Source organism: Salmo salar, chromosome 09 (genome assembly GCF_965601325.2).
Source record: "Salmo salar chromosome 09, fSalSal1, whole genome shotgun sequence".
Classification (NCBI taxonomy): domain Eukaryota; kingdom Metazoa; phylum Chordata; class Actinopteri; order Salmoniformes; family Salmonidae; genus Salmo; species Salmo salar.
In genome coordinates this window covers 97953351-97975103 of record NC_138299.1, presented here as the reverse complement: position 1 = coordinate 97975103, position 21753 = coordinate 97953351, and the positions used below count along the sequence as shown (strand labels likewise).

Genomic DNA, 21753 nt, shown 5'->3' with positions numbered 1-21753 from the left:
AGACATGATTTACAAAAGATCACACTTGTTTAGTAAGTCCGCCAGATCAGAGGCTTTAGGCATGACCACGTGTTCTCTTGATAAATGTGTAAATTTCACCAGTTTTCTGTTCTGTTAAGTATTCTAAATGTGATGAGTACTTTGGGTTGTCAGGGAAAATGTATGGAGTAAAAAGTACAATATTTTCTTTAGGAATGAAGTGAAGTAAAAGTCCAAAATATAAATAGTAAAGTACAGGTACCCCAAATAACTACTTAAGTAGTACTTTAAAGTATTTTTACTTAAGTACTTTACAACACTGCTAGATCAGCACTGGTATAGCAGACTGTCAGTGATTGTACAGGCAGGATTTGGACCACTTCAGCATAGTGGTCTCCCAATCAGTGTCCTTATCACCGTACACATCCAGTACGAAGAACCCTGGTCCTCCTGCAGATGCCTGTTTAGTGCTGCGTTATCTTTGAAATGTGTTGGACTTTGAGAGAGAGAGAGAGTCTACAATTGGCACTTGGAGTAACGTTTACTGGTACACATGGTTCCATAAGTGTTCTGTAGTAAGAGATCCTTAGAGTTTGTACTTCATATACTGTACATTCTTGAATGATTGCTCACATACAGTATATATTTCCTGATTTGAGAAAACAAAGTTTACGTTGGAAACACAGACCACAAATGACATTGGTATATGCTCAACAACATTCCTTTGTTTTCCAAGGAAAATGTATGACAAAGTACAAATAAGTACTGTGATAATTGTTTTTAGTTTTGAAATAAGGCTAATATAAATACTCTTATATAATCATAATATACAACAGCATAATAATTACAATTCTGCTCCCTCAGAAGGAAAAAGGTTTTGAAAAAGGCACTCACATTAAGTACACTTTAACATGGGGCACCATTTTAGTGTCTTTAGATAGATGTCAAAGATAGTCTCTGCAAACCTTCATATTATAAACACATAGAAAAAGACAGGACACTTTCCTAACAGCTGACACCTGCATCGTCTTTCAACAGATACTCTCAAACCCCTGGACAAAGAGAGCCAGAGATCCTATAAACCCTAGTGTAAGATCCCTTCCCCTGTAGCCATTGACAAAATACATTTTGGCAGCGGTAGTGAACATGAAGCCCTCCCAGGCATCCATTGGAGTGCACACTGTCAGTCCGACAGAGGGTGAGGGGCAATAGAAAGGCTGTTCAAGTCAAAAGATGCTGCCCTGGGGGCACCTGTATAGATGGATGGGAAAATTAACCTATGTAACCCACTTAGTTAGCATGGGCGAGATTTCGCTACCTTAAGTTAGATTAGCTTAGCCAAGCATATAATGGCTAAACCAAGCTTAAGTTAGCATAGACTAACCTAGCCTCAGACAAACTCCTCCTCGCAGTGGGCCTCCCCCACCAGCAATGAGTATCTGTCTGGTTCGCTGAGGGCCATGCAGTTGAGGGAGTGCTTTGATTGGAGGGAGTTGACGGATGCGCGGATGAAGTTGACGACGCGGTCAAATAGGCTCAACTTGGGGGAGGGGCGGCGCAGCTCGCCTATGCCGATGTGGACGCTGACATCTGATAGTCTTGCAGCGTGTCTCTTCTGACTACCCAGACGAGACTTCAGTAGCTCAGCGCTGGGCTTAGTGTAGCTACAAACAGAGAGAGGAGAGAGTTAGTGTAGCTACAAACAGAGAGAGGGAGAGAGTTAGTGTAGCTACAAACAGAGAGGAGAGAGTTAGTGTAGCTACAAACAGAGAGAGAGAGAGGAGAGAGTTAGTGTAGCTACAAACAGAGAGAGAGAGAGGAGAGAGTTAGTGTAGCTACAAACAGAGAGAGAGAGAGGAGAGAGTTAGTGTAGCTACAAACAGAGAGAGAGAGAGGAGAGAGTTAGTGTAGCTACAAACAGAGAGAGAGAGAGGAGAGAGTTAGTGTAGCTACAAACAGAGAGAGAGAGAGGAGAGAGTTAGTGTAGCTACAAACAGAGAGAGAGGAGAGTTAGTGTAGCTACAAACAGAGAGAGAGGAGAGTTAGTGTAGCTACAAACAGAGAGAGAGGAGAGTTAGTGTAGCTACAAACAGAGAGAGAGAGGAGAGTTAGTGTAGCTACAAACAGAGAGAGAGAGGAGAGTTAGTGTAGCTACAAACAGAGAGAGAGGAGAGTTAGTGTAGCTACAAACAGGGAGAGAGAGGAGAGTTAGTGTAGCTACAGAGAGAGGAGAGTTAGTGTAGCTACAAACAGAGAGAGAGGAGAGTTAGTGTAGCTACAAACAGAGAGAGAGAGGAGAGTTAGTGTAGCTACAAACAGAGAGAGAGGAGAGTTAGTGTAGCTACAAACAGAGAGAGAGAGGAGAGTTAGTGTAGCTACAAACAGAGAGAGAGGAGAGTTAGTGTAGCTACAAACAGACAGAGAGGAGAGTTAGTGTAGCTACAAACAGAGAGAGAGGAGAGTTAGTGTAGCTACAAACAGAGAGAGAGAGGAGAGTTAGTGTAGCTACAAACAGAGAGAGAGGAGAGTTAGTGTAGCTACAGAGAGAGGAGAGTTAGTGTAGCTACAAACAGAGAGAGAGGAGAGTTAGTGTAGCTACAGAGAGAGGAGAGTTAGTGTAGCTACAAACAGAGAGAGAGGAGAGTTAGTGTAGCTACAAACAGAGAGAGAGGAGAGTTAGTGTAGCTACAAACAGAGAGAGAGAGGAGAGTTAGTGTAGCTACAAACAGAGAGAGAGGAGAGTTAGTGTAGCTACAAACAGAGAGAGAGAGGAGAGTTAGTGTAGCTACAAACAGAGAGAGAGGAGAGTTAGTGTAGCTACAAACAGAGAGAGAGGAGAGTTAGTGTAGCTACAAACAGAGAGAGAGGAGAGTTAGTGTAGCTACAAACAGAGAGAGAGAGGAGAGTTAGTGTAGCTACAAACAGAGAGAGAGGAGAGTTAGTGTAGCTACAGAGAGAGGAGAGTTAGTGTAGCTACAAACAGAGAGAGAGGAGAGTTAGTGTAGCTACAGAGAGAGGAGAGTTAGTGTAGCTACAAACAGAGAGAGAGGAGAGTTAGTGTAGCTACAAACAGAGAGAGAGGAGAGTTAGTGTAGCTACAAACAGAGAGAGAGAGGAGAGTTAGTGTAGCTACAGAGAGAGGAGAGAGTTAGTGTAGCTACAAACAGAGAGAGAGGAGAGTTAGTGTAGCTACAAACAGAGAGAGAGGAGAGTTAGTGTAGCTACAAACAGAGAGAGAGGAGAGTTAGTGTAGCTACAAACAGAGAGAGAGGAGAGTTAGTGTAGCTACAAACAGAGAGAGAGGAGAGTTAGTGTAGCTACAAACAGAGAGAGAGGAGAGTTAGTGTAGCTACAAACAGAGAGAGAGGAGAGTTAGTGTAGCTACAAACAGAGAGAGAGGAGAGTTAGTGTAGCTACAAACAGAGAGAGAGAGGAGAGTTAGTGTAGCTACAAACAGAGAGAGAGAGGAGAGTTAGTGTAGCTACAAACAGAGAGAGAGGAGAGTTAGTGTAGCTACAAACAGGGAGAGAGAGGAGAGTTAGTGTAGCTACAGAGAGAGGAGAGTTAGTGTAGCTACAAACAGAGAGAGAGGAGAGTTAGTGTAGCTACAAACAGAGAGAGAGAGGAGAGTTAGTGTAGCTACAAACAGAGAGAGAGGAGAGTTAGTGTAGCTACAAACAGAGAGAGAGAGGAGAGTTAGTGTAGCTACAAACAGAGAGAGAGGAGAGTTAGTGTAGCTACAAACAGAGAGAGAGGAGAGTTAGTGTAGCTACAAACAGAGAGAGAGGAGAGTTAGTGTAGCTACAAACAGAGAGAGAGAGGAGAGTTAGTGTAGCTACAAACAGAGAGAGAGAGGAGAGTTAGTGTAGCTACAGAGAGAGGAGAGTTAGTGTAGCTACAAACAGAGAGAGAGGAGAGTTAGTGTAGCTACAAACAGAGAGAGAGGAGAGTTAGTGTAGCTACAAACAGAGAGAGAGGAGAGTTAGTGTAGCTACAAACAGAGAGAGAGGAGAGTTAGTGTAGCTACAAACAGAGAGAGAGGAGAGTTAGTGTAGCTACAAACAGAGAGAGAGAGGAGAGTTAGTGTAGCTACAGAGAGAGGAGAGAGTTAGTGTAGCTACAAACAGAGAGAGAGGAGAGTTAGTGTAGCTACAAACAGAGAGAGAGGAGAGTTAGTGTAGCTACAAACAGAGAGAGAGGAGAGTTAGTGTAGCTACAAACAGAGAGAGAGGAGAGTTAGTGTAGCTACAAACAGAGAGAGAGAGGAGAGTTAGTGTAGCTACAGAGAGAGGAGAGTTAGTTACACACAGAAACAGAAACCATAACACACTAAGACACTACAAGTTGTAGTTCAGTTCTGAATTTAGAGTAACTGCAAGAAGAGGGTGGTTTGGAGAGCCACTGCCCCCCCCCCCCACCACACACACACACACACACACACACACACACACACCACTACTCAAATACCACAGCTTGATGGTAAACTGGCGCCTGGTCTGGTAACTCACCATCTGAGTTGTAGAGAGGACAGCACCACAGAGACAGAGGAGAGGGCCATGGCAGCAGAACCCATCCATGGCTGGAGAACCAGACCAATAGGCATGAACACACCAGCAGCGATAGGGATCCCCATCAGGTTATAGAACAGAGCAAACCCAAAGTTGATCCAGATTCTCTGGACGGTCTTCTTGGACAGGTCAATGCTCCCTACCACATCCATCAGGTCATTCTGTGAGAGAGAGGGAGAGAGAGTGATTGGGAGAAAGAGAGATGGGGAGAGAGAGGGAGAAAGAGAGATGGGGGAGGGAGAGAAAGAGAGAGCGAGAGATAAATGGAGGAGATTAAAGAAAACTTAGTATATGATAGTGAGCTTTACCATTACTATAACATTTTGCAATTCATAAAAACTTGTTTTGGAGGCAGACAGAGGACATGGAGGCAGACAGAGGACAGGGAGGCAGACAGAGGACAGGGAGGCAGACAGAGGACAGGGAGGCAGACAGAGGACAGGGAGGCAGACAGACATTAACATGTAGAGATTATCAGATATAAACTCAGCAAAAAAAGAAATGTCCCTTTGTCAGGACCCTGTCTTTCAAAGATAATTAGTAAAAATTCAAATAACTACACAGATCTTCATTGTAAAGGGTTTAAACACTGTTTCCCATGCTTGTTCAATGAACCATAAACAATTAATGAACATGCACCTGTGGACGGTTATTAAGACACTAACAGCTTACAGACAGTAGGCAATTAAGGTCACAGTTATGAAAACTTAGGACACTTCTACTGACTCTGAAAAACACCAAAAGAAAGATGCTCAGGGTCCCTGCTCATCTGCGTGAATGTGCCTTAGGCATGCTGCAAGGAGGCATGAGTACTGCAGATGTGGCCAGGGCAATAAATTGCAAAGTCTGTACTGTGAGATGCCTAAGACAGCGCTACAGGGAGACAGGACGGACAGCTGATCGTCCTCGCAGCGGCAGACCACGTGTAACAACACCTGCACAGTATCGGTACATCCGAACATCACACCTGCGGGACAGGTACAAGATGGCAACAACAACTGCCTGAGTTACACCAGGAACGCACAATCCCTCCATCAGTGCTCAGACTGTCTGCAATAGGCTGGACTGAGGGCTTGTAGGCCTGTTGTAAGGCAGGTGCTCACCAGACATCACCGGCTACAACGTCGCCTATGGGCACAAACCCATCGTCGCTGGACCAGACAGGACTGGCAAAAAGTGTTCTTCTCTGACGAGTCACGGTTTTGTCTCACCAGCGGTGATGGTCTGATTCACGTTTATCATCGAAGGAATAAGTGTTACACCGAGGCCTGTACTCTGGAGTGGGATTGATTTGGAGGTGGAGGGTCCGTCATGGTCTGGGGTGGTGTGTCACAGCATCATCGGACTGAGCTTGTTGTCATTGCAGGCAATTTCAACACTTTGCATTACAGGGAAGACATCCTCCTACCTCATGTGGTACCCTTCCTGCAGGCTCATCCTGACATGACCCTGCAGCATGACAATGCCACCAGCCATACTGCTTGTTCTGTGCGTGATTTCCTGCAAAACAGGAATGTCAGTGTTCTGCCATGGCCAGCGAAGAGCCCGGATCTCAATCCCATTGAGCACGTCTGGGATCTGTTGGATCGGAGGGTGAGGGCTACATTCCCCCCAGAAATGTCCGGGAACTTGCAGGTGCCTTGGTGGAAGACTATCAGACAGACATGTTACCGTGTAGAGACTATCAGACAGACATGTTACCGTGTAGAGACTATCAGACAGACAGGTTACCGTGTAGAGACTATCAGACAGACATGTTAACATGTAGAGACTATCAGACAGACATGTTAACATGTAGAGACTATCAGACAGACATGTTAACGTGTAGAGACTATTAGACAGACATGTTAACGTGTAGAGACTATTAGACAGACATGTTACCATGTAGAGATTATTAGACCGGACATTTGAGACAATGTACCTGACCCATATGCATTGGGTGGGTAACCTGATTAGGGCGTCCACCCACGGTGTTCAGAATAATTAACCTGATTAGGGCATCCACTCACGGTGTTCAGAATAATTAACCTGATTAGGGCAGCCACTCACGGTGTTCAGAATAATTAACCTGATTAGGGCATCCACCCACGGTGTTCAGAATAATTAACCTGATTAGGGCATCCACCCACGGTGTTCAGAATAATTAACCTGATTAGGGCGTCCACCCACGGTGTTCAGAATAATTAACCTGATTAGGGCATCCACCCACGGTGTTCAGAATAATTAACCTGATTAGGGCGTCCACCCACGGTGTTCAGAATAATTAACCTGATTAGGTGCTCAGAATGACAGACATCACATTTACATTATGGTAATTCATTTTAACAGAACAATTTGAGGATTGTATTTGAGGATGCGTCATTCTTACTGAATTCCAACAGGATGCATCATTCTTACTGAATTCCAACAGGATGAATCCTTCTTACTGAATGCCAACAGGATGCGTCCTTCTTACTGAATTCCAACAGGATGAGTCCTTCTTACTGAATTCCAACAGGATGCATCCTTCTTACTGAATTCCAACAGGATGCATCCTTCTTACTGAATTCCAACAGGATGGATCCTTCTTACTGAATTCCAACAGGATGCATTCTTCTTACTGAATTCCGATGTGCACTTTAAAGATATTAGAATAGCTGTCCTCAGCCAACAAGACGAGTAACGAACAGCTAAATCACTAGCCTGTCAATCTACTATCCCCCATAGTAGAGAAGTTGATATTTTCTGTTGGTCAGCTTGTCGTTCTGTGCTAGAAAGAAATAGCCTATTCCAAACAGACTGGGATAGTTGTGGGACGATAGATCTCAAATTCATACAACCAGTAGGCCTAGGCTACATACATTTTTTTTTTAAAGCAACGAGTCTAATGCAACAGATCAGAACGTTTATGTTATTCAAATGTTGATCAACTATTATTTCTTCACATTATAAGCACAGCAATGCACACAAGGCAGTAGGCTACACGCAAATGTGCATTCCATAATGCAGTTAGCAGGAAAACACTGTTGTCAAAAAGGCACTCTATATGTGAGCGGTTTCATGTGACTGAGAAACTTAGAAAGAAGGGAGATCTAAGGATGCAAGAACTAGCATGGGTTGCCAATATGACTAGGATTGTGCTTTTGGCTACTGGACAATGAAAGAAAGTTGATTTGAAAACCAATAGAACATGAGAGAAATATGCTACTGGCTTCAATGGCATATGGAAGTCTTTATAGAATAATTGCCTCCATGATATATACGGTAGGATTTTGGCTAGGCTACTTTGAAGCAAGGTAAGACATCCTGCATAATATGAAGTAAAACGTTCAGGTTTCAAACAATTAAGCATATATTTTCAAAATGTATACTGCCGCCTGCCTACCGTTGTCTATACACTTTAAATGGCAAGCGAGCTTCAATTACCAGTTGAGAAATAAACTGGTTTTAACACAAATTTGCATTTAGAATTGTTGTGCACTTATAGAAAGCATGTTTTACTCCAGCAGCAACGAACGGGCTGTTTGAGAAGCTGTAGCAGCAGCTCTCACTCCGACAGATTTCCGCTCATCATGCTGTGATGAATATGATACAGAACGACTAACGAAGCTCCAATTTAATTGCACTAAATTATGCAAATGAACCTATAGACCAATAAGCATGCCCGGTCAAATGTATTTCCATCGACTGGTATTTCCATCAATGAATAGGCTAAAAAGCATCATTTTGCAATGGGATTTTTTTCTCTCGTCCCGGGCAATTAATATTTTATTCATCAGCTATTCATTTTTCATTTCATTTTTTTGGCCAAAAGCCAGCTATTACCAGATAACGGAAACCCTGAGACAGACAGACATATTAACATGTAGAGATTATCAGACAGACATATTAACAATTAACCAGAAAGACAGGTAAACATCCATCCATACACCCAGTCTTGCCCTCTTCTCCTCACCCTGATTAGCACCACGTCAGCTGCCTCTATGGCCACGTCAGAGCCCATTCCTATGGCGATGCCAACATCTGCCATGGCCAAAGCGGGCGAGTCGTTGACCCCGTCACCCACCATGGCCACCCTCTTCCCTGCCTGCTGCAGCTGCTCTACCATGGCCATCTTGTGGGACGGCAGCAACTCTGCAAACACCTTCTTGATACCCACCTGCAGGAGACATAGAGACAGCTAAATGACAGTTCACAAGCCACAAAAAAAACACATTTGGGTTCTTTAGCAGATGCTCTTATCCAGAGTGACTTACAAAACAACGTTCCTTTTCATCAGTAATGAATGTTCTGGTTTAGTGCATACATTCATAAAAATCCCAAGCCAGTCCAGTCCTGTCCCCTACCTGACCAGCAATGGCCCGTGCTGTCTTGCTGTTGTCTCCAGTCATCAGAATCACCTCCAGACCCATGGACTGCAGGGTGTGAACCACTAAACCTGCCTCTGGCTTCACTGTGTCTGCTATGGCTATCATGGCACATAGCAGACCTACAGCGAGAGAGAGGGAGAGAGAGACAGGGAGAGGGGGAGGGAGAGAGAGAGAGAGAAACAGGGAGAGAGAAACAGGGAGAGAGAGAGAGAGAGCGAGGAAGAGCGACAGGAAGAGAGAGACAGGAAGAGAGAGCGAGAGGGAGGGGGAGGTAGATGAGAGAAAGAGGGAGGGAGGGACCGAGAGAGAGAGGGTGGTTATAGACAGAGAGAGGGTGGTTATAGATTCAGCAACACAATGGATTAAATGTTTGGAAACTCCTAAAGCGACGTTCCATACCAGAATCTAAAATGAAGCAATACACTACCGTTCAAAAGTTTGGGGTCACTTAGAAATGTCCTTGTTTTTGAAAGAAGCCAATTTTTTGTCCATTAAAGTAACATAAAATTGATCTTAAATACAGTGTAGACATTGTTAATGTTGTAAATGACTATTGTAGCTGGAAACAGCAGATTTTTATGGAATATCTACATAGGCGTAGATATCTAACCAGAACAGAAAGAGGAGTGGGAGTCCCCGGTGCACAACTGAGCAAGAGGACAAGTACATTAGAGTGTCTAGTTTGAGAAACAGAGGCCTCACAAGTCCTCAACTGGCAGCTTCATTAAATAGTACCCGCAAAAGACCAGTCTCAGCGTCAACAGTGAAGAGGCGACTCCGGGATGCTGGCCTTCTAGGCAGAGTTGCAAAGAAAAAGCCATATCTCAGACTGGCCAATAAAAAGGAAAGATTATGATGGGCAAAAGAACACAGACACCGGACAGAGGGACTCTGCATAGAAGGCCAGCATCCCGGAGTCGCTTCTTCACTGTTGACGCTGAGACTGGTGTTTTGCGGGTACTATTTAATAAAGCTGCCAGTTGAGGACTTGTGAGGCGTCTGTTTCTCAAACTAGACACTCTAATGTACTTGTCCTCTTGCTCAGTTGTGCACTGGGGCCTCCCACTCCTCTTTCTATTCTGTTTAGAGCCAGTTCACTGTTCTGAGAAGGGAGTAGTACACAGCGTTGTACGAGATCTTCAGTTTCTTGGCAATTTCTCGCATGGAATAGCCATCATTTCTCAGAACAAGAATAGACTGACAAGTTTCAGAAGAAAGGTCTTTGTTTCTGGCCATTTTGATCCTGTAATCGAACCCACAAATGCTGATTCTCCAGATACTCAACTAGTCTAAAGAAGGCCAGTTTTATTGCTTCTTTAATCAGAACAGTTTTCAGCTGTGCAGAAATAATTGCACAAGGGTTTCCTAATGATCAATTAGCCTTTTAAAATGATAAACTTGGATTAGCTAACACAACGTGCCATTGGAACACAGGAGTGATGGTTGCTGATAATGGGCCTCTGTACGCATATGTAGATATTCCATTAAAAATCTGCTGTTTCCAGCTACAATAGTCATTTACAACATTAACAATGTCTACACTGTATTCCTGATCAATTTTATGTTATGTTAAATGGACAAAAAAAATGAGCTTTTCTTTCAAAAACAAGGATATTTCGAGGTGAACCCAAACTTTGAATGGTAGTGTATATTGGGTGTGCATTCTAGTGTTGATAATATATTGGGTGTGCATTCTAGTGTTGATAATATATTGGGTGTGCATTCTAAGTGTTATGCTAATGTTGATAATATATTGGGCGTGCATTCTAAGTGTTATGGTAGTGTTGATAATATATTGGGTGTGCATTCTAAGCATTATGCTAGTGTTGATAATATATTGGGCGTGCATTCTAGTGTTGATAATATATTGGGTGTGCATTCTAAGTGTTATGGTAGTGTTGATAATATATTGGGTGTGCATTCTAAGTGTTATGGTAGTGTTGATAATATATTGGGTGTGCATTCTAAGCATTATGCTAGTGTTGATAAAATATTGGGTGTGCATTCTAAGCATTATGCTAGTGTTGATAATATATTGGGCGTGCATTCTAAGCGTTATGCTAGTGTTGATAATATATTGGGCGTGCATTCTAGTGTTGATAATATATTAGGCATGCATTCTAGTGTTGATAATATATTGGGTGTGCATTCTAGTGTTGATAATATATTGGGTGTGCATTCTAGTGTTGATAATATATTGGGTGTGCATTCTAGTGTTGATAATATATTGGGCGTGCATTCTAGTGTTGATAATATATTGGGTGTGCATTCTAGTGTTGATAATATATTTGCCGTGCATTCTAGTGTTGATAATATATTGGGCGTGCATCCTAGTGTTGATAATATACTGCTCAAAAAAATAAAGGGAACACTTAAACAACACATCCTAGATCTGAATGAAAGAAATAATCTTATTAAATATTTTTTTCTTTACATAGTTGAATGTGTTGACAACAAAATCACACAAAAATAATCAATGGAAATCCAATTTATCAACCCATGGAGGTCTGGATTTGGAGTCACACTCAAAATTAAAGTGGAAAACCACACTACAGGCTGATCCAACTTTGATGTAATGTCCTTAAAGCAAGTCAAAATGAGGCTCAGTAGTGTGTGTGGCCTCCACGTGCCTGTATGACCTCCCTACAACGCCTGGGCATGCTCCTGATGAGGTGGCGGATGGTCTCCTGAGGGATCTCCTCCCAGACCTGGACTAAAGCATCCGCCAACTCCTGGACAGTCTGTGGTGCAACGTGGCGTTGGTGGATGGAGCGAGACATGATGTCCCAGATGTGCTCAATTGGATTCAGGTCTGGGGAACGGGCGGGCCAGTCCATAGCATCAATGCCTTCCTCTTGCAGGAACTGCTGACACACTCCAGCCACATGAGGTCTAGCATTGTCTTGCATTAGGAGGAACCCAGGGCCAACCGCACCAGCATATGGTCTCACAAGGGGTCTGAGGATCTCATCTCGGTACCTAATGGCAGTCAGGCTACCTCTGGCGAGCACATGGAGGGCTGTGCGGCCCCCCAAAGAAATGCCACCCCACACCATGACTGACCCACCGCCAAACCGGTCATGCTGGAGGATGTTGCAGGCAGCAGAACGTTCTCCACGGCGTCTCCAGACTCTGTCACGTCTGTCACGTGCTCAGTGTGAAGCTGCTTTCATCTGTGAAGAGCACAGGGCACCAGTGGCGAATTTGCCAATCTTGGTGTTCTCTGGCAAATGCCAAACGTCCTGCACGGTGTTGGGCTGTAAGCACAACCCCCACCTGTGGACGTCGGGCCCTCATACCACCCTCATGGAGTCTGTTTCTGACCATTTGAGCAGACACATGCACATTTGTGGCCTGCTGGAGGTCATTTTGCAGGGCTCTGGCAGTGATTCTCCTGCTCCTCCTTGCACAAAGGCGGAGGTAGCGGTCCTGCTGCTGGGTTGTTGCCCTCCTACGGCCTCCTCCACGTCTCCTGATGTACTGGCCTGTCTCCTGGTAGTGCCTCCATGCTCTGGACACTACGCTGACAGACACAGCAAACCTTCTTGCCACAGCTCGCATTGATGTGCCATCCTGGATGAGCTGCACTACCTGAGCCACTTATGTGGGTTGTAGACTCCGTCTCATGCTACCACTAGAGTGAAAGCACCGCCAGCATTCAAAAGTGACCAAAACATCAGCCAGGAAGCATAGGAACTGAGAAGTGGTCTGTGGTCCCCACCTGCAGAACCACTCCTTTATTGGGGGTGTCTTGCTAATTGCCTATAATTTCCACCTGTTGTCTATTCCATTTGCACAACAGCATGTGAAATGTATTGTCAGTCAGTGTTGCTTCCTAAGTGAACAGTTTGATTTCACAGAAGTGTGATTGACTTGGAGTTACATTGTGTTGTTTAAGTGTTCCCTTTATTTTTTTGAGCAGTGTATATTGGGCGTGCATTCTTAGCGTTATGCTAGTGTTGATAATATATTGGGTGTGCATTCTAGTGTTGATAATATATTGGGTGTGCATTCTAAGCGTTATGCTAGTGTTGATAATATATTGGGTGTGCATTCTAGTGTTGATAATATATTGGGTGTGCATTCTAGTGTTGATAATATATTGGGTGTGCATTCTAGTGTTGATAATATATTTGCCGTGCATTCTAGTGTTGATAATATATTGGGCGTGCATTCTAGTGTTGATAATATATTGGGCGTGCATTCTAGTGTTGATAATATATTGGGCGTGCATTCTAGTGTTGATAATATATTGGGCGTGCATTCTAGTGTTGATAATATATTGGGCGTGCATTCTAAGCGTTATGCTAGTGTTGATAATATATTGGGTGTGCATTCTAAGCGTTATGCTAGTGTTGATAATATATTGGGTGTGCATTCTAGTGTTGATAATATATTGGGTGTGCATTCTAGTGTTGATAATATATTTGGCGTGCATTCTAGTGTTGATAATATATTTGGCGTGCATTCTAGTGTTGATAATATATTTGCCGTGCATTCTAGTGTTGATAATATAATGCCGTGCATTCTAGTGTTGATAATATTAGAAGTCTACTGACGGTATTCAAAGCTATTATAATTTTTCTAATACCCATCCAAACTTTGTAGATGTATTAGTGCCTAGGGGTCAAGGACAATAGAAAATTGGGAGCCACTGTCGTACTTAATGTGCGTCCCACACACACACACACACACACACACACACACACACACACACACACACACACACACACACACAACTCACTGTCGACAGCCACCAGTACAGCAGTGCGTCCCCTGCGTTCATGTTCAGTCATGGTCTCGTCTATATCAGGTCTGATCTGGAGTCCGTTCCTCCTCATCCACTCCCTGTTCCCTATCAACACCACGTAGGATGCTGTCTGCACCAGGGCTATAGAGGAACACAGAGAGGTTACTGGTTCTCTATCAACACCATGTAGGATGCTGTCTGCACCAGGGCTATAGAGGAACACAGAGAGGTTACTGGTTCTCTATCAACACCATGTAGGATGCTGTCTGCACCAGGGCTATAGAGGAACACAGAGAGGTTACTGGTTCTCCATCAACACCACGTAGGATGCTGTCTGCACCAGGGCTATAGAGGAACACAGAGGTTACTGGTTCTCCATCAACACCACGTAGGATGCTGTCTGCACCAGGGCTATAGAGGAACACAGAGAGGTTACTGGTTCTCCATCAACACCACGTAGGATGCTGTCTGCACCAGGGCTATAGAGGAACACAGAGGTTACTGGTTCTCCATCAACACCATGTAGGATGCTGTCTGCACCAGGGCTATAGAGGAACAGAAAGGGGAATAGGGGTTACACTAGAATGTAGCCTAGAATGTAGGCAGAATGTATAGCATGCATTTCATCAATGCAGTGGAAACACAGGGGAATCTTTAGGCCGTATGTTGAATAATAATTGACAATAAGGGGTAACTCAGGGTTGTGTACTTATTCCACTTAATTAAAAAAAAGAATTATATTTTAGACTACATATCCCAGTACGTACGGAGAGGCTGCGCGTCCATGATGAGGGGGTGTGATCCTGGCCTGGTTCTGCAGTCACTGATCTGAACCAGAATACTGTTTCCCTGGTTGTTGCCTTCACCGTCATCCTGATGTTGTCTCAACAGGGTCTCAGTGTTACTGACCTGGCATCGTATACCACAGCCTGGTACAGTCTGGAACTCAGCACACACACCAAGGGACTCTGTACCCAGCTCCTAATACAGAGACAGAGAGACAGATTAGTACACTTTATCTGGACCCACAATGACCGATAGGACCCAAATATTTTGGAGGTCTTCCAGACACATGGAATGATCAACTCACGACGACTCACAACCAGTCTCCTACCTGTCAGGTGTTGGACTGAGGTTCAGGTGGACTCACCTGTTTACAGTACTTGGTGATGGCAGCTCCCAGCGGGTGTTCACTGTTGTTCTCTGCAGTCCCTACGATGGCCAGCAGACGGGAGCGAGGCATCCTGTTCCCTTCCACTACAATCTTCACCTGGATGACTTTAGGAGCTCCGTAGGTGATGGTACCCGTCTTATCAAACACCACTGTCTGGATCTGGAAAATACACAATTTTTTTTGTAACAAGATAGGAATAAGGGATAGTATTTGTAAAGCGATTCTCAGATTATTTACAACCATACACTCAGTTACTACAACAGTCACAGTTAATCAGATTCAGATTACAAACATGAGGCACAACATATCAACCCTAACTAATGATTTTTACTATAAATATGATATTATTAGTGATCAACTACGGTCTGATTGGAAGTATCTTCTCCCCTCACCTTGTGTGCCATCTCTAGTGGTTCCCCTCCCTTGATGAGGATACCGTTCTGAGCGCCCACCCCCGTGCCCACCATCACAGCTGTCGGGGTTGCCAAGCCCAGAGAGCAGGGGCAGGCGATACACAGCACTGTGATGGAGGCCTGGAAGGCAAACTTGATCACAGCTTCTGCCTTTGAGATGCTATTATCATAGCCCTGTAGAGGGAGACAGAGACAGTGAAACAGGGGAACAGTCTGGGTTACATTTCAATAGTCTAATGTTGATTTCCTCTCCCTGCTTCCTTCCTTTGATCAACCTCAACTGTTTAAACAGGAAGTGGACAGGTGACAGCAGATTCCCCACTTGATCAGACTCCATTGTTTAAACAGGAAGAAGACAGGTGAGAGCAGAATCCCCTCTAGGCTTTTCCCATACTGCGCTCACGAAGAGGAGACAGGATTTAAATTAAAATTATGTAAATACCTGATTTAGGTGGAATGATTTAGCTAAATACACCCTCTGTAAAGGTTTTACATAGATAACAGTATAGTATATCAACATAGTAAAGGATTTACATAGTTATCAGTATAGTAAAGGTTTTACATAGATATCAGTATAGTATATGAACATAGTAAAGGATTTACATAGTTATCAGTATAGAAAAGGTTTTACATAAATATCAAGATAGTAAAGGTTTTACATAGATTTTTTATTTTACATTTATTTAACCAGGTAGGCTAGTTGAGAACAAGTTCTCATTTGCAACTGCGACCTGGCCAAGATAAAGCAAAGCAATTTGACACATACAACAATACAGAGTTACACATGGAATAAACAAAACATACAGTCAATAATACAGAAGAACAAAAGAAAACAAAAAATCTATATACAGTGAGTGCAAATAAGGTAAGTTAAGGCAATAAATAGGCCATGGTGGCGAAGTAATTACAATATAGCAATTAAACACTGGAATTGTAGATGTGCAGAAGATGAATGTGCAAGTAGAGATACTGGGGTGCAAAGGAGCAAGATAAATAAATACAGTATGGGGATGAGGTAGGTAGATAGATGGGCTGTTTACAGATGGGCTATGTACAGGTGCAGTGATCTGTGAGCTGACAGCTGGTGCTTAAAGCTAGTGAGGGAGATATGAGTCTCCAGCTTCAGAGACTTTTGCAGTTCGTTCCAGTCATTGGCAGCAGAGAACTGGAAGGAAAGATGACCAAAGGAGGAATTGGCTTTGGGGGTGACCAGTGAGATATACCTGCTGGAGCGCGTGCTACGAGTGGGTGCTGCTATGGTGACCAGTGAGCTGAGATAAGGCGGGGCTTTACCTAGCAGAGACTTGTAGATGACCTGGAGCCAGTGGGTTTGGCGACGAGTATGAAGCGAGGGCCAACCAACGAGAGTGTACAGGTCGCAATGGTGGGTAGTGTATGGGGCTTTGGTGACAAAACAGATGGCACTGTGATAGACTGCATCCGGTTTGTTGAGGAGAGTGTTAGAGGCTATTTTATAGATGACATCACCGAAGTCGAGGATCGGTAGGATGGTCAGTTTTACGAGGGTATGTTTGGCAGCATGAGTGAAGGATGCTTTGTTGCGATATAGGAAGCCGATTCTAGATTTAATTTTGGATTGGAGATGCTTAATGTGAGTCTGGAAGGAGAGTTTACAGTCTAACCAGACACCCAGGTATTTGTAGTTGTCCACGTATTCTAAGTCAGAGCCGTCCAGAGTAGTGATGCTGAACAGGCGAGCAGTGATCGATTGAATAGCATGCATTTAGTTTTACTTGCATTTAAGAGCAGTTGGAGGCCACGGAAGGAGAGTTGTATGGCATTGAAGCTCGTCTGGAGGTTAGTTAACACAGTGTCCAAAGAGGGGCCAGAAGTATACAGAATGGTGTCGTCTGCGTAGAGGTGGATCAGAGAATCACCAGCAGCAAGAGCAACATCATTGATGTATACAGAGAAGAGAGTCGGCCCGAGAATTGAACCCTGTGGCACACCCAAAGAGACTGCCAGAGGTCCGGACAACAGGCCCTCTGATTTGACACTGAACTCTATCAGAGAAGTAGTTGGTAAACCAGGCGAGGCAATCATTTGAGAAACTAAGGCTGTCGAGTCTGCCAATAAGAATGTGGTGATTGACAGTGTCGAAAGCCTTGGCCAGGTCGATGAATACGGCTGCACAGTAATGTCTCTTATCGATGGCGGTTATGATGTCGTTTAGGACCTTGAGTGTGGCTGAGGTGCACCCATGACCAGCTCTGAAACCAGATTGCATAGCGGAGAAGGTATGGTGGGATTCGAAATTGTCGTTAATCTGTTTGTTAACTTGGCTTTCAAAGACCTTAGAAAGACAGGGTAGGATAGATATGTCTGTAGCAGTTTGGGTCTAGAGTGTCACCCCCTTTGAAGAGGGGGATGACCACGACAGCTTTCCAATCATTGGGAATCTCAGACGATACGAAAGAGAGGTTGAACAGGCTAGTAATAGGGGTTGCGACAATTTCGGCAGATAATTTTAGAAAGACAGGGTCCAGATTGTCTAGCCCGGCTGATTTGTATGGGTCCAGATTCTGCAGCTCTTTCAGAACATCAGCTATCTGGATTTGGGTGAAGGAGAAATGGTGGGGGCATTGGCGGGTTTCTGTGGAGGGTGCCGGGCAGTTGACCGGGGTAGGGTTAGCCAGGTGGAAAGCATGGCCAGCCGTAGAGAAATGCTTATTGCCTCAGAGCAATGGGCAGCTGGGAGGAGGTGGACTTTACAGTGTCCCAGAACTTTTTTGAGTTAGTACTACAGGATGCAAATTTCTGTTTGAAAAAGCTAGCCTTAGCTTTTCTAACTGCCTGTGTATATTTGTTCCTAACTTCCCTGAAAAGTTGCATATCACGGGGGCTATTCGATGCTAATGCAGAACGCCACAGGATGTTTTTGTGCTGGTCAAGGGCAGACAGGTCTGGAGTGAACCAAGGACTATATCTATTCCTAGTTAAAAAAAAAATTGAGGGGGGAATGCTTATTTAAGATGGTGAGGAAGGCACTTTTAAAGAATAGCCAGGCATCATCTACTGACGGGATGAGGTCAATGTCATTCCAGGATACCCCGGCCAGGTCGATTAGAAAGGCCTGCTCGCTGAAGTGTTTTAGGGAGCGTTTGACAGTGATGAGGGGTGGTCGTTTGGTCGCAGACCCATTTCGGATGCAGGCAATGATCGCTGAGATCTTGATTGAAAACAGCAGAGATGTATTTGGAGGGCGAGTTAGTTAGGATGACATCTATGAGGGTGCCCGTGTTTACGGATTTGGGGTTGTACCTGGTAGGTTCATTGATAATTTGTGTGAGATTGAGGGCATCAAGCTTAGATTGTAGGATGGCCGGGGTGTTAAAACCTGTTAGGGCTAGGGGGCAGTATTTGCACGGCTGGATAATTTTTTTTTACCCGATTTAATCTGGTTACTAATCCTACCCAGTAACTAGAATATGCATATACTTATTATATATGGATAGAAAACACTCTAAAGTTTCTAAAACTGTTTGAATGGTGTCTGTGAGTATAACAGAACTCATTTGGCAGGCAAAACCCTGAGACATTTTCTGACAGGAAGTGGATACCTGATGTGTTGTATTACCTTTAAACCTATGCCATTGAAAAACACAGGGGCTGAGGAATATTTTTGGCACTTCCTATTGCTTCCACTAGATGTCACCAGCCTTTACAAAGTGTTTTGAGTCTTCTGGAGGGAGATCTGACCGAACAAGAGCCATGGAACGATGATGGCCCATTAGACACCTGGCGCGCGAGTTCATGTTGGGTACCCTCGTTCCAATACGTTATAAAAGAGATTGCATTCGTCCACCTTGAATATTACTCATGTTCTGGTTAAAAAAGGCCCTAATGATTTATGCTATACAACGTTTGACATGTTTGAACGAACGTAAATATATTTTTTCCCCTCGTTCATGACGAGAAGTCCGGCTGGCTTAGATCATGTGCTAACAAGACGGAGATTTTTGGACATAAGTGATGAGCTTTTTTGAACGAAACTACATTCGTTATGGACCTGTGATAACTGGAAGTGACATCTGATGAAGAGAATCAAAGGTAATGGATTATTTACATAGTATTTTCGATTTTAGATCTCCCCAACATGACGGCTTGTCTGTATCGCAACGCGTATTTTTCTGGGCGCAGTGCTCAGATTATTGCAAAGTGTGATTTCCCAGTAAGGTTATTTTTAAATCTGGCAAGTTGATTGCGTTCAAGAGATGTAAATCTATAATTCTTTAAATGACAATATAATATTTTACCAATGTTTTCTAATTTTAATTATTTAATTTGTGTTGCTGACTTGACTGCCGGTTATTGGAGGGAAACGATTTCCTCAACATCAATGCCATAGTAAAACGCTGTTTTTGGATATAAATATGAACTTGATAGAACTAAAAATGCATGCATTGTCTAACATAATGTCCTAGGAGTGTCATCTGATGGAGATTGTAAAAGGTTAGTGCATCATTTTAGCTGGTTTTATGGTTTTGGTGACCCTGTCTTTGAATTGACAAAACATTACACACAACTCTTGTAAATGTACTGTCCTAACATACTCTAAATTTATGCTTTCGCCGTAAAACCTTTTTGAAATCGTAAAACGTGGTTAGATTAAGGAGATGTTTATCTTTCAAAGGGTGTAAAATAGTTGTATGTTTGAAAAATTTGAATTTTTACATTTATTTGGATTCAAATTTGCCGCTCTTGAAATGCACCTGCTGTTGATGGAGTGCACCACGGGTGGGACGCTTGCGTCCCACCTAGCCCATAGAGGTTAAGCATGTCCCAGTTTAGGTCACCTAGTAGCACGAGCTCAGATGATAGATGGGGGGCAATCAATTCACATATGGTATCGAGGGACAGCTGGGGGCAGAGGGAGGTCTATAGCAAGCGGCAACAGTGAGAGACTTGTTTCTGGAGAGGTGAATTTTTAGAAGTAGAAGCTCGAATTTTTTGGGTACAGACCTGGATAGTAGTACATAACTCTGCAGGCTATCTTTGCAATAGATTGCAACACCGCCCCCTTTGCAGTTCTATCTTGGTGGAAAATGTTATAGTTAGCGATGGAGATTTCAGGGTTTTTGGTAGTTTTCCTAAACCAGGATTCAGACACGGCTAAGACATCCGGGTTGGCAGAGTGTGCTAAAGCAGTGAGTAAAACAAACTTAGGGAGTAGGCTTCTAATGTTAACATGCATGAGACCAAGGCTTTTACGGTTACAGAAGTCAACAAATGAGAGCACCTGGGGAGTGGGAGTGGAGCTAGGCACTGCAGGACCTGGATTAACCTCTACATCACCAGAGGAACAGAGGAGAAGTAGGATAAGGGTACGGCTAAAGGCTATACGAACTGGCCGTCTAGCACGTTCGGAACAGAAAGTAAAAGGGGCAGGTTTCTGGGCACGATAGCATAGATTCAAGGCATAGTATACAGATATCAGTATAGTAAAGGCTTTACATAGATATCTGTATAGTAAAGGCTACTCACAGGGAAGTATTTCTCCACCAGTGGAAAGTTGACAAAGCCAATGAGGATCCAGGAGAACAGAGTGAGGAGAGAGACCCCAACGATGAACGGGACAAAGTAACCACTGATCTTATCTGCAAACTGCTGTATGGGAGCCTGCAGCAGAAGTCAGAGGTGACAGAGGTCAAATGTTAAAGCACAGGTCAGAGGTCACAGAGGTAAAGCTCTTCCAGCTCAGGACCAGTTAAAATTGTATTCCGAGGCGAATCCTCCATCATGTGTTGCCCAAGGTCAGTTCTGTAAACAGCACATATTGACAAATACCTACATCTCTTATCCAACTAAAACTCCAGGAAACAGAAGATCATTTACACAAACGCTAGCATATTACCACCACCACCCTCACCTTAGATGTCTGAGCCTCCTCCAGTAGTTTAACTATCTGAGACAGGGTTGTATCCAGGCCTACGTGTGTAGCACTGACGAGCAGAGAGCCGTTATGGTTGATAGAGCCAGCTATCACTGAGCTGCCTGGCTTCTTAGTCACTGGCATGGCCTCACCTGAGACAAAACACATCAGAGATGAGACATTAGCCAGGAACACAAAACACGTCAGAGAGGAGACATTAGCCAGGAACACAAAACACGTCAGAGACGAGACATTAGCCAGGAACACAACATAAATAATACAGTTTCACAGAGAAATAGTAACCATGCTTGGAGAAACAGTCATTTCAAAGTAGTGTTAAGGAAATGAGGAAAGGAAACTTCAGAAGCATCTCCTCCAGTATCGTCAGAGTTGATCCTCCACTATAACCCACCTGTGATGAGAGACTCATCAGCCATGCTGTATCCCTCGATGACCCTCCCATCTATGGGGAACTTCCCTCCAGGCACCACCCTGACCACGTCTCCTCTCTGGACCAGCTCAACATCTACCTGCTCCTCACTGACATGGACAGAGAGATCCGCATGTAGTCAGATTTATAATACACTGGTTATATGCCATATCCAATTCTCAAAGGGTTTGCTGCTC

At 43.9% G+C, this 21753-nt stretch overlaps 1 protein-coding gene across 2 annotated transcripts in view; it reads right to left on the bottom strand.

Annotated features, from left to right (window-relative positions):
* Window positions 1-254: 254 nt before the first annotated feature.
* Window positions 255-21753, bottom strand: part of LOC106612249 (copper-transporting ATPase 1) — a 59196-nt gene continuing 37697 nt past the window's right edge. For both annotated transcript variants that reach the window (XM_045724210.2, XM_045724211.2), the window contains 11 exons: window positions 21539-21666; window positions 21124-21278; window positions 20739-20873; window positions 15213-15407; window positions 14797-14979; window positions 14414-14627; window positions 13641-13787; window positions 8873-9015; window positions 8482-8685; window positions 4488-4708; window positions 255-1643 (listed from right to left, as the gene is read on the bottom strand). In XM_045724210.2, the coding sequence (XP_045580166.2) occupies window positions 1370-1643; window positions 4488-4708; window positions 8482-8685; window positions 8873-9015; window positions 13641-13787; window positions 14414-14627; window positions 14797-14979; window positions 15213-15407; window positions 20739-20873; window positions 21124-21278; window positions 21539-21666 (1999 nt within the window). In that variant the 3' untranslated portion in view covers window positions 255-1369. The remainder of the gene's footprint in view (window positions 1644-4487; window positions 4709-8481; window positions 8686-8872; window positions 9016-13640; window positions 13788-14413; window positions 14628-14796; window positions 14980-15212; window positions 15408-20738; window positions 20874-21123; window positions 21279-21538; window positions 21667-21753) is intronic.